General features: G+C 38.7%; 1 protein-coding gene across 1 annotated transcript; it reads left to right on the top strand.

Moving 5' to 3' along the window:
- Window positions 1-7512: 7512 nt before the first annotated feature.
- On the top strand, window positions 7513-12163 carry LOC135083017 (solute carrier family 2, facilitated glucose transporter member 8-like). Its single transcript, XM_063977779.1, has 9 exons — window positions 7513-7733; window positions 8877-9030; window positions 9385-9554; window positions 9952-10072; window positions 10141-10227; window positions 10339-10397; window positions 10719-10874; window positions 11302-11484; window positions 11939-12163. Exons 1-9 carry the CDS (start codon window positions 7518-7520, stop codon window positions 12161-12163), a joined length of 1371 nt encoding a protein of 456 aa, XP_063833849.1. The 5' UTR covers window positions 7513-7517.
- The last annotated feature ends 1070 nt before the right edge of the window (window positions 12164-13233 follow it).

Here is a 13233-nt window from a genome sequence, read left to right as displayed (position 1 = left end):
TCGTAACAAAGTCTCGATGCAAACGCGTTATGTGGAGAAGAAAATAAATAATAAATAAATAAATATCCTTAAACATTTTACACTGCACCTCTAGTCCCAAACTGAGTAAAGCTTGTAGGTATGGTTTTTTGTGGAAAAGAGCCATAAGACAATCGCAGTACGAGTATACCTACGTTAACAATTTGGTATTTATTTTATTATTTATTTTATTTTATTTTATTTTATTCGGAAAACCAACAGCAATACAAATTATGGGACCTTAAATTATGTATCTGCTTAGCCATTTATAGGTAATCGCAAATGGAAGATAATCAACGAAAAGAAAAGAAATGTGGAAAATAATCAACGAAAAAACGAAACCAGATAAAGGTAAGCCTAAACACGAAAATCTATCAATAAAGTATGAAAATAAAAGCATTACTTCACCTAAAAAAATCGCTAATATATTTAATAACTACTACCTAAGTATAAGCTCCAGCAAATGCGACACTACCCAAAATGAGTTGACTGGAAGATACTTGACAAACTCACTGTACGTAAGTAATGTTGCGGAATCGGATGTAAAAAAAGTAATACTCGGCCTAAAACGAAACAATACATGCGGGCATGACGAAATTCCAAGTACACTTATTGTACATTGCATAAATGAGTTTATACAACCTCTAACCTTCTTAATAAACCAGTCATATAACGAAGGAAAATATCCAGACACTCTAAAGATAGCTGTGGTGAAACCCATATTGAAAAAAGGGGACAAACAAAATGTTACAAATTATCGTCCCATAGCTTTATTACCAGTCATTTCTAAAATTTTTGAAAAAATTATGTGTCAAAAAATTTACGTTTTTCTCGAAAAATACAATATATTTCACGAAAGCCAACACGGCTTTCGGAAAAATCATTCAACAGTATCTGCTGTGTTCGAATGTAACATGGAAATATTAAACGCGTTAAATAGTAATAAGTGTGCCGTAGCTATATTTATGGACATGTCCAAAGCGTATGATTGTGTCGTACATAATATTCTACTAAAAAGGCTAAGCTCTCTTGGTATACGTGGTAGGGCGCACGAGTGGCTAGTCTCTTACCTCTCCAATAGAAAACAGTATGTACAGATATCTCATTTAAACGTCAAAACTAAAGAGTTAGAACTAACTAATTCCACTACGGAAGCAGTAACAGGGTCCATACCTCAGGGCAGTGTCTTGGGCTGTTTATTGTTCTTGTCGTACATAAATGAACTTCCAACAGTCGTAACCCAAAAATTAGTTCTATTTGCTGATGACGCTACACTCATACTGACTTGTGACAAAAATGCTAACAATCTACAATCAACTATTAATGAATGCCTACAAAAAATTGTGACACAACTAAACCAAATAGGCCTCAAGCTGAATCTCGAAAAGACAAAGTTTATGCAGTTTAGGCCGTACCAGAGAGCAGGCCTCGTGCTATCCGTTTCACACCAAGGACATAATATTAATGAAGTAGATACGTTCTCACTGCTTGGGATCACAATGGACTCCTTTCTATCATGGAAGCAACACGTAGAAATCGTTGTAGGCAGACTTAGTAGTTTCTCATACGCGCTGCGTGAATTGCGGAAAAATACCAATGAAGAGTGTGCACTTACGGCATACCATAGCCATGCCGCCGCTTGGATACGATACGGAATTGTATTCTGGGGTAATTCAACCGACGCACCTGCGGTATTTGTTTTACAAAAGAGGTGCCTCCGGGTTATAACACACACAGCACCGAGAGATTCATGCAGGATGGTATTTGTCAAGCACAAAGTTCTTACAGCTACTTGCATATACATACATGAGTTATGTCGATTAGTTAGAAAGCACAGCAAATTTTTCCAGCGTATAGGAGACACGTCACGCCGTTGTGATTCGCGACGCGCAAATGACCTCGTAGTGCCCGCGGCACGACTAACGCTATTTCAAAATAGTCCGTATTATATGGCAATTAAAGTCTACAATCACTTGCCGAAATCTATAAAAGCCCTCCAAGGTAGAAAGTTTGATAGTGAAGTAAGGACACTTCTCATTAAAAAGGCATATTACAACTTAAAAGAATATTTTGATGAAAGATTGTAATTACTAGATAATGATTGTATAATTGTGTACTCCTTTATGACATACATTGTTGTTGATTTATTGTTGGTGACATTTTATTAATACCATGACCATAATTAACTACTGACCTTTTATAATTATTATTGTTACTGAATCTAATTTTATTGAAATAAGCATGACATCTAAATATTTATTAAACTCAATTATTGTTATTTTCCAATAACTTGCAATGCCCTTACAGGGCTCTTGTTTGTGTCTAGACATAATTATTTGTAAACACCTAATTGTACAACAGGATGCAATAAATGAATATGAATATGAATATGAATATGAAGTCAAGATGCAAATAGACCATATGCCATAGCAGACATTTAAATAATTTACAAGTGAAAACTTAACAGTATACCTACGTTAACAATTTGGTATACCTACCTTTAATTAAGACTGCTAGGTATTTCCTTGATGGATGATTCTGAATAATTATGGGTGTTTTAGTTCTATTGTTTTTCGTGGATTCCGTAGAGACAAGTATTCCCGAAAGCAGGTTTCGAGACGCCACCGGGTCCAAAGCGGATTGTTTGCCCTCAAATTCGAAGTGTTTCAATGTTTTCTTAAATTGATCACTTCACTGCACTTTAGAACACAAAATAACACCAGATTTGTACACTAAAGACCATTAAATAGTAAATTAAAACCAATAAAGCAGATCGACCGTGCTTCCCGTTTAACTACCCTCCACGGATGCCGGAGCGTTACGTTCCAAGTCGTTGTGATACTATTACCTGTTTTGCTTTTAAGAACAGCAAAAATCGTTGTACCTTCCAATATTAATTATTATTAATTTGTAATAACTACAGTTTACCTACCGATCTTTATTTGTTTTTTCTATGTTGATACGTAGTCTCTAACGCTAAGTTAACATCAAAATTGTAATTATGGTAACCTACAAATACTTTCCATTCCGTAAAAAATCAAAATAGCCGAATTATTACCCAATTTTTATAAACAACTAAGTATATTACATGACACCTAGTGAACATTGCTAAAGAAAATGTTTTTTTTTTATTTGGCTCGCAAAACTGGATACAATCCATAAAAAAATGTTGTTTGTTCTTTTTCATTTTCTTTTATTACGTAAATTGGATTTTTTAAATTGGGTTATTTTAAAAAACACATTCCAGTAGTAACCCTATCTCAAAGTTTACTGAATTCAGTCTTCGTTTCAGTCACTTTAACCGACTTTAAAAAAGGTGGAGGTTCTATTTTATCGAATCTTATAAACTTAGCCAAATTGCGCGAGTATTGTTGTATGTTTCATACAAAACAAAATAAAAGGAATTCACGTTTTTCGAGCACTGACGTTCTTTGGAATTAGTGATGCTTACTGAAGCGTGCTGTAGACACGTGCTTCAAAGCTTTGGAAAATCCACATAAAGAAAAATTCACGCCTGTTTCATAGAGCCTTCGTAAAGTAAATAGGTACCGTAACATTCTGTAAGTCGTCAGACCACCATACCTTCTATAAATTATACATTTCTTTAATGGGATTTTTTGTTAATTGACGCCTATGACCTTTTTCCATGCGTAGTATGAAATAAGTGTCCATTTATGTACTACATAGGTACATAAACTAGTATATTATTATCTATGGTGACTGAGTTTTTTCGCCACTTCCTCTCAGCACCAGCCCATAAATGTTGTCCCAAAGCAGTGGTAGGGCAAGCTATATTTGGGACGTGTATAAGCCTTGGAAAGGGCATTTGTACTGAATAAACTATTTCATTACATTTCATACGACATCGAAGACATCGTAAAGGTAGCAGGGAAACGCTGGACGCAGGCCGCTACCAATCGATCAACGTGGAAAGCATTAGAGGGGAGGCCTATGTTCAGCAGTGGACGTCCTATGGCTGACATGATGATGATGATTACATTTTATAAATGTGTATTAATATTAACGTTCAAAATTAAATGGCTATTCCGTTGGCAGTGTCCGGCAAAAAACCGATCCGTTCTGCATTACTGGCTCGCGCAAAACTGGATTGCTTTCCCTTAATGTTTTTAGGTGGTACTTATTGTCTTTTTATGTACCTGTTTGTCTTTGTGTGATGTCCATCTACACTAATATTATAAAGAGGAAAACTTTGTTTGTTTGTTTGTTTGTTTGGTTGTAATGAATAGGCTCAAAAACTACTGGACCGTTTTTAAAAATTCTTTCACCATTCGAATGGTATATTATTCACGAGTAACATAGGCTTAATTTTATTTTGGAAAAAAATAGGATTCCGTAAAATATGCAGATAATGTAGTCCACGCGCGCGAAGCCGCGGGCGGAAAGCTAGTTTGTAATACAATCGTGGTGGACCGTTATCATACGTTAATTCATAGCTGGGCGAAAGGGGAGCAAAAAGAATAAGTGTACTGTATCTAAATATTTCAGCGGGTTTCCAATAAAGCGGGGTCAATCAAAAGAACTACCAACGCGAGCTGATCTGCGGAGATGGAGTTACAAAGCAGTGATGGCGAAAATGGCGGTCGGTACACCTCGTAAAAATGCTGGAAAATGCCGGGCTAGGCGGGAGAAACGACAATAGCAGCCCGGTGGAAGAAGCACAGGATTGCACGTACCTTTAGCTCCAGATTGTTGCAGATGGAGTCGCAAGGCCTCTTTTCAGACGCCTCGAGGCACCACGCGCTCGAGCACATGGGTGGCCTGGACAATTCCTCTTCCAGAACTCAAAACACTTTACGTAGTACCTTTCAACAAGCTAGACGATCACTAGGCACACAGGGTTAGGGTATAGCCAATAACAAAGTCCAATTAGTGCGAGAAATAATTAAATCACAGGAGCGGTTACGCAGTCATCACTTCTCGGCGGTGCGTGCGACGGAATTCAAATTCTAATAGCAGCGACCTCTCGCGGATTGTGTGGAAGCCGCCGGTGGCGCCAATATCTTCGTACTCTTCTCGCAGTACGTGCGGGACAAGGATGGCAGTAGGAAATGCATTTTGCACGCGGATAACAGACCAAAACGAGTCAAAATAAATACTCTTTAATTTATGGCGCAACCAAATCGTTTATTTTACTATTTCGTAAATTGTACTTTGTTATAAAAATGAATAGGTAGTTTATAAACTTCATTTTCAATGACGATCTCGTGAAGGTCACTTGAAACTCCTACAGCAGTGCAGAACCGGTCATCGTGGAAATCTTTAGGGAGGCACGTCTTTAGTTTTTACGTTAAGCTCAAATATTTTCTATTGCTTATCACATAATTTTATTCTAGACTTGGGGAAGACTTTTGTCCAGCAGTGGACGTCTTTCGGCTGAAACGAACGACCGAACGAACGAACGAACACTTGGCCACCAGTCATGAATATTAGATACTTTTAGCCGTTTGATAAATACGAGTTTGTTTACAGGGACACAGAGTTATACTGGGTGTGGTTTTGTAAAACAATGCCCATCTCGTGGGTGGTAGTATACACGACACTAATACCTACCAAAAAATAAAAATAAAAAAAAATCCATGAAATCAGGAAAATGGTATTATTACGCCGGCGAACTATCGGTCAGTTCCCCCGCTCTCCCGTGGCGGCGGCCGCATGTGCTCGGTGGTATAGCGGGGTACGCAGAGGTGGTGTGGGCGGTAAAAAGCGCCGTCTTGAAAGTTTTAGGATACTAGACGTTTGAACAAGGTTTTTTATTAACAAAATAAAAGTTACAATTTTATTTATATTTTTCTTGTAATTACTTTCATGTGTACTCCTGAGATGGGCGTTGTTTTACAAAACCCTCAGATCATCTATGATCTGAGACAAAACCACACCCTGTACGAGAAAGTCGCATCTGAAAATGAGTGAAAGTTTAAAAAATCCTTCGCTTACCACTGTGCAAAAGGAGCGGCTTTTTAGGAGTTCATGGACTATAAGAAAAACATAGCACGGTTCTGGAGTGGATGCCACGTACCGAAAAACGCAGCGTGGGACGTCCGCACACAAGGTGGACCGATGACCTCATAAAGGTAGCAGGAAGGCGCTGGAGGCCGTGCGATATGGAAATCATTACGGGAGGCCTTGTTCAGCAGTGGACGTCCTATGGCTGAATTGATGATGATGATGATGAACCACACAGGCTGACTGACTTCATCTAGTGAGTGAGGGGGTTCAACTCTTGATATAAATACAATTTTGATGTTTTTGTTCCATAGCTACTTATCATTAAACGGGTCTATTCCCACGTCCCGATCCCACCGCTGCAACTCCTGTGTAGTCAGGATCTACAGCTTGACCGCCAATAAAAACCCAACCAGTGAAGTTCAAGTTTTCCGAGGGGAAAGTTAAACTGTCATTGGATCCGCAACGAAATTAATCAGAAGAACATAAGAGGAGTTCGAAGTTAAGGTTCGACTTCTCTCCAGTGCAAAGCTATCATATACCTAATAGTTTTAATAATTCTTTTAGTTCTTACAAGCACTTGGAAATAAACAATACGTTTTTGTTGTTTTAAATATAGCCGTTATGCTTCGTTATAGTCCATTTCAAATATTACAAATAACAATTACATATTTAAATTAGTTTGACAACAGACTACAATAGTGAAACGTGATATTCAATATTTAGTATCATTTTATTTTAGTCAAGTTGTAACGTAAAGTAGATACGACAGACAGACGATTAGTACTTAGTAGGAAACTAGTGAATAACGAAAAGCAATTATTTTCCAATGTTAACACTGATAATGTGAAGACTTAGTTTAGCCGTTTAGATATTAATAATGTACCTACCAGTGTTGACTTTTAAATTATGTGTTTTTTATTATTTTGAAAATAGATAGGTTAATTTATAATTGTTTTTGAATGTAAAGTTAAAGAGATAACACGATGGTGTTTTTTTTGTGATTAGTGTGTTTAAAAACATTTTATTGGTATAATTAATTTTAATTTGTGAATTATTTTCGTGGCATTTGTGATTTATGATTTGTGAAAATGTATCAAACTTTGACGGCTCTTGCATGTAAGTTTTAGTTTCTTTTGTTTACCTATAAAAAGCATTCTGTTACGAGAAAACTTTAGACATGTATTGTTGTAGGATAGAAGCCACATAAGCTGTACAGATGACCTTAAAAAGGTTTCATCAAGGCGCTGGATGCAGGCCCCTTCCAACCATCCAATTTGGAAATCGGGAGGCTTATGTTCAGTAATGAATGTCCCGTAGCTGAAATGATGATGGCTACAGCTCTCTCAGATTTTTCCAATCCATTTCTAAAGTCAATGTGCTCTATCCTTAATTATGGCGATTTTTGCAAATATGGTTACTTAACTTATTCAGATTCTATTTAAAGTATGATACCTATTTCTCATTACTTTACACACTAGATTTATTTATTAAGATAACAAAGTTGGTTCTATTCTAAAGGCTCTCTGGGCAGCATGTGCCTAGGATCGCTGATGGTGTGGCCGTCATATACCCTTCCAATGCTGGCCGCTTCGAACAACACCATTCTGTCAGCACCATTAACAGGAGCTGAAGAAGCCATGCTGGGCAGTCTGCCGGCAGCTGGAGCGGCGGTAGGAGCGGCTGTCATGGGATGCTATGATACTTTTGGGAGAAAGAGAGCCAGTCTGGTCATGACGCTCCTTTTTGCTGTAAGTAGACGGAAGGTTTTCTTTAGTCCTTTCCTTCTTGTATCATTTTTTTTATGCAAGACAAGGCAGGTATTTGACCGCAACCGCACCTGATGTTAAGTGAGATGCAGTCTAGGATGATCTAAAATTCTAGATCATCATCATTTCAGTCATAGGACGTCCACTGCTGAACATAGGCCTCCCCCAATACTTTCCATATTGGTAATTATATTTTTAATATAATAATTGGTTTCCATTCCACGTTGGTAGCGGCATGCATCCAGCGCCATCCTGCTAGCTTTATGATGTCGTCAGTTCATCTTGTGCATGGACGTTCTCCGCTGCATTTTCCGGTACGCGACCTCCACTCCAGAACCTTGCTGCCCCATCGGCCGTCAGTTCAAAGTTTCTTTTTTTGTATGTTCAGTTGTATTAGCCTCAGTGCAGGGTATGAATATAAGTAGGTGCTGTATTTTGTTCTTTAGATGCCTGCAATATACGCATATCGGTACCTAGGTCAATGTTAAACCAAAGTAACAGTTTGTATCATACTGAGTGTTGTAAAAGCGTGCAGCGGTAACACGATCTAGAAAACGTGTTTGGTAGATTAGTAATAATAGTTACATTTCTATTATTTTACAATCCGGATAACAAATAAATACACCGCATTATTATGCCATAAGACGTTTATGCCAGCTCATTGAGTCTGACACCAGGTTTTTGTCGTTAGTTAGTACGTTGAAAAAAACATCAAGCTGTACAGTCAGCGTCAAATACATAGTTCGTGACACCCAAAGTAGCCATAAAGTTCGCAAAATGTCTTTGTTACAATTGGAAATGGCAATGGGCAGGGCACATAGTACGCAGAACTGACGGCCGATGGGGCAGAAAGGTTCTGGAGTGGAGGCTACGTACCACACGTCCACCCACAAGGACGGTCGACCTGATAAAGGTAGCAGGAAGGCGCTGGATGCAGGCCGCTACCAATCGTGCGATGTGGAAGTCGTTGGGGGAGGCCTATGTTCAGCATTGGACGTCCTGTGGTTGAAATGATGATGATGATAATAATGAAGGTTGTATAATCAACTTTTTGACCACTTTACCAATTTAACACAATAATTAAATCTTGGGATACGTTTTGCAGCATTTCAATGTGTATTTCAGATATCCTGGTGCACGATAGGCATGACCAGCTCAATCATGGTGGTGCTGATGGCTCGGTTCCTGGGAGGGTTCGCGGGAGGAGCAACGATGGTTGTCAACCCGGTGTACATAGCTGAAGTAGTCGAGGATGGTTCCCGCGGGATCCTCGCTTCAGGTAATGAGAAATCACCAGCGTTCTGGTAGCGAGCGGAATTATACGCTAGTATTTTACAATTGATTACTAATTAGTTGTATTTTTTATGTGCTTATATGATATTTTATAAAAGCTATTTACCTACTCCACCTTTCTGGTTTTTTCTTCCTCCACTTTCTTTATCTTACTTCATCTACTGGTCTGGTCCAATGACAGTTTAACTTTCCCACGGGACAAACTTGACCTTCACTGGTTGGGTTTTTATTGGCGGTCAAGCTGTAGCTCCTAGCTACACAGGAGTTGCAGGGGAGGGAACGAGAGATGGGAATAGTCCCGTGCATCTATTGGTCTATAGCACAACCCTTTTATTTTCAGGTTTAGTTATTCTTTATGGCTTTGGATCACTTGTCTCGTATGTCATTGGATGGATATGTGATTACACCACTATCGCGTGGATAAACCTTGGCTTGGCTATCTTTCGAGGAGCGATACTGGTGTGTGTACCAGAGAGCCCATTGTTTTTGGTGAAGAAGAAGAAAATTGAGGTACGTGCTAGAATGTGGCCTAAAGATAGAATATTAATTAAAACAATTTGGGAAAATGAGGATGCCTATGTTCAGCAGTGGACGTCCCGTGGTTGCTATTAAAATTTGATGATGAAATCAATATTTTAGCTTGGTCAGTAAAATATAGCTGATAGTCGCTGGATGAAAAAAGCTGAAGAACGAGATTTGTGGCGTTTGGGAAGGTCTTCGTCCAGCAATGGGGTGTCACAATCTGAAATGATGATAATGATGAACTCACTCATGTACTGTGCAGTACCGATTCGCAATAAGAATAATGCCTAGGCCTTCCTACCCCCATCTAGGGGTAAAGTGTTTAATTTATACATAGAAGCCAATTTCGCAATTTAATAAATAAAATAATGCGTGTATGTTTTAGGAAGCTCGCGTTTCTCTTTCTGTTTATCGAAGGGTTCCCAAAAACTCAGCAATGGTACAAGAAGAGTTGGCCAAAATTAGGCAGCAGCTTTCTTCGCCTCTTGATTCTGTTCCATTAAATGGTAAGTTACTTTCAATCTTTTATTAAAAGCTCCATAGTTATTGATTAAAGCTAATTATATGTTTACAGAGAATGGAGAAGTAGCTGAAATGGCAAAATTGACATCTGATATAAAAGAGAGGCCTCAACCGAGATTCCATGCATTGAAGACTTTATGTAAGTTTCACTGTATCCTATTTTCAGCCCCAAACTATGAAGACCTTGTAAATTTTAGTAGGATCTGGATACTTAACTAAAGCATTAATTAAAATGTATTTTTTTTTTTAGGTTTATCACCAGCATCACGCCGAGGTTTCATTATTTTATTAATGGCTTTTACTATGGAGGTAAGTGTTTAATTTTGTAATTTATAATTTGTTACTTCTCAATAACTACTATATAATACTTAGATAACATAGAAAAAGAACGATAGGTTTTAAATATCCATAATTATTTTTTGCATGACTGTGCCAGAGGGAGGGCTATTATTTAAAGAGTATTTAGCACAAATTCCTCCAGCAAAGCTAAATATAAGCTTGTATTAGGAGAAAGTTTAATACAACTGTTCAGCGTCCAGCGGGGATCAAACCCCGGACCCTCGAATCAACATTTCAACACCATTGGGATCATGTCCTTTATTAGTGCTAAAAGCTTTGTTCCTTTTGCAGGTGCTAATGGGCCTAGCACCCGTTCAGGTGTACGCCAAGCAGGTGTTCGTAGAGGCAGACCCGTACCATGGCGATCTGTACTCCGTGATCCTGGCTGTGTGCTGGTGCCTAGGCAGTGTGCTGTGTAGTGCTCTCACTGACAGATTCGGGAGACGGGTGAGTTGTTCTGGATTGTGTAACTCCATCGCCATCTATTCTTTTGAATGACTTTTAATAATAATCTTTGCCCAAAGATCCGTGCTACCATTGTAAATGCGAAATTAACTCTGTCTTTGTGATGAGTTTCTTCAACTTTTAGTTTTCTGTTACACTTTTGTATGCAGGAGAAAGCTTAGTAAAACTTACTTCCAAAGTACTACTATCCTAAAGCGATTTGTAAATATCCAAATTCCCTAGTTCCCAAAATCGACGAGGAATCTTTTTTTTTATTCAAGACAAGGCAGGTATTTGACAATCGCACCTGGTGTTAAGTGAGATGCAGTCTAGGATGGTACTCGTACATTTATCTAGATACGAGTATAAATAAGGAGCTTAGTTGGTTAGCTTGGATCAAATCAAACTCAGTACCTATTTCTCCCATCAGGTACTGCTCATAACCTCAGCATCATCCTCCGGGATATGCCTGGTGATCCTCGGCGCTTTACTGCAGACGCAGCTGGCGCCGCCGTGGGTGACGGTGCTCTTCATCATGGTGTTCTGCTTCTGTTTCTTATGTGGCTCCGGCACGGTGCCCTATGTGCTGATGTGCGAGCTGTTTAGCCCTGAGGTTTGTTACACAAGAGGGTGTTTTGTGGAGATCATTTTTAACCTTAACGAATCATGTTTAGTATTTACCATTATACTTTGTCTATAACGAGACTCGTTCCGCAGTTCCTTTTCAACATTTTGTTGCTGCTTACGATAAAATCAAAATCAAAATCAGTGTACGTGTGAAAACTTACAGAAAAACCACGAAAAAATCATAAATTTGACTTACTAACTTGTGCGTTATTCGATTTATTATTTTTACCATGTAGGTTTTTTACCATACTTTGTATCTTGTTAAAATATTTGAACTCATCAAGCAGTGGGTCTTCGAGAAACATCTTTGGTATTTCCTTTAGCCCCATTAGTTTCATTCTTTCTTCATAGCTGATTAGGCAGTCTAACGACAAACAAAAGGTCGTGGGTTCCAGTACTACTTGGTGCCGAAATAACAAACCTCTATTTTTTTCTTCCAGGTCCAAACTCTAGCCTCCATGCTGATCGTGCAGTGGCTCTTCATCTCGGCCTTCATAATCCTGGCCCTGTTCAAATGGCTGAGCAGACTGGTCGGCATCCACTACATCTTCTACGGATTTGCTGTCAACAGCTGCATCTATGTCTTGTTTAGTTACTTCGTGATTCCAGAGACTAAGGGGCTGTCGAATAAGCAGATACAACAGGCGTTGCTGGAAGGGAGATAATAAAACTTTAGAAGGATAATGATTTTTTTTTTAATTTTGCGGGATCACATTACATATTATATCCAGAATCCACGATTACACCTGTCATTTAACAACCAGTAAAAATGACAGCTTAACTTTCTCCCGTCACAAACTTTCACTGATTCAGTTTTTATTCGCGGTCAAGCTATAGATCCTGGTTACACAGGAGTTGCAGCGGTGGGAAAGAGAGGTGGGAATAGTCCCGTAATCAGTGAAAATCCTGTATAGCCAGAATCTACAGTTTGGCTACCAATGAAACCCAACAGTGAAGGTTGAATAGTCTCGGGAGATAGTTTTGGAAGCATCCCTAGCATATCTTGGCTTACCGAGGGCAACGTCAGGTTACATAACCCACTAGCTGCCCCCACGGCTGGTGGATAAACAAATTCATGTATTTTACTGACGACAAAAAAGGGAACCTATAGATTTTTAACTATCTGATGACGTCACAATTTTACCAAGATTGGGTTGCACCACCTAACTTTAACGGTAACTATGACGATAACCGGTGTTTTTTGTATGGAGATTGACAGATTTTTGACGTTTATAGTCAAAATAGGATGGTGCAACTCACCCATAATATTTTTGTAAATTTTGAAGCTACACCGTCTCCTTATGTAGATAGCTTTGAAGCTATAATGCGCAAAAAGTGCGCATCATTATTGCACAGAGTGCGCGGCAGCTGCCACAGCGTACTGAAGGAGATAGCCGATAGTGGGGATTGTCCACTGATCGGCCACATGCTCAGCCCCCCTAGACAAAACGCACTTTTTGATCGAATCGAAAATCGAATCCGTCAAATTCCATACAAAAAAGGGGCTTTTCGACCACTTTTCGACTGGTTTGCGATTATAATGGCACTTTGTCTAGACCCACTGCAGGACGAAGTCTGTTTTAGAAATAAGATACTAACATAGCCTAAGTTTTTACTAACATTATGGATCCCTGTTATCCGAAATAAATACTTTTTTTTTTTTTTTTTTTTTTTTTATCCAGTTAAACGGGAAAATTTGCATCAAAAAAGTACATTCCATTAAGCTCGCAGCATA

Source organism: Ostrinia nubilalis, chromosome 22 (genome assembly GCF_963855985.1).
Source record: "Ostrinia nubilalis chromosome 22, ilOstNubi1.1, whole genome shotgun sequence".
NCBI classification, from domain to species: Eukaryota; Metazoa; Arthropoda; class Insecta; order Lepidoptera; family Crambidae; genus Ostrinia; species Ostrinia nubilalis.
Note: the sequence above shows the minus strand (reverse complement) of the source record. Positions and strands in the feature narration are given on the sequence as shown.

What these genes read in the sequence shown, in the direction of transcription:
- LOC135083017 (XM_063977779.1), top strand. Translation starts at nt 7,518, where the DNA reads ATGTGCCTAGGATCGCTGATGGTGTGGCCGTCATATACCCTTCCAATG. An exon ending in TCATGACGCTCCTTTTTGCT is followed by an intron (nt 7,734 to 8,876) that starts GTAAGTAGACGG and finishes TGTGTATTTCAG; the next exon opens with ATATCCTGGTGCACGATAGG. An exon ending in CCATGCATTGAAGACTTTAT is followed by an intron (nt 10,228 to 10,338) that starts GTAAGTTTCACT and finishes TTTTTTTTTTAG; the next exon opens with GTTTATCACCAGCATCACGC.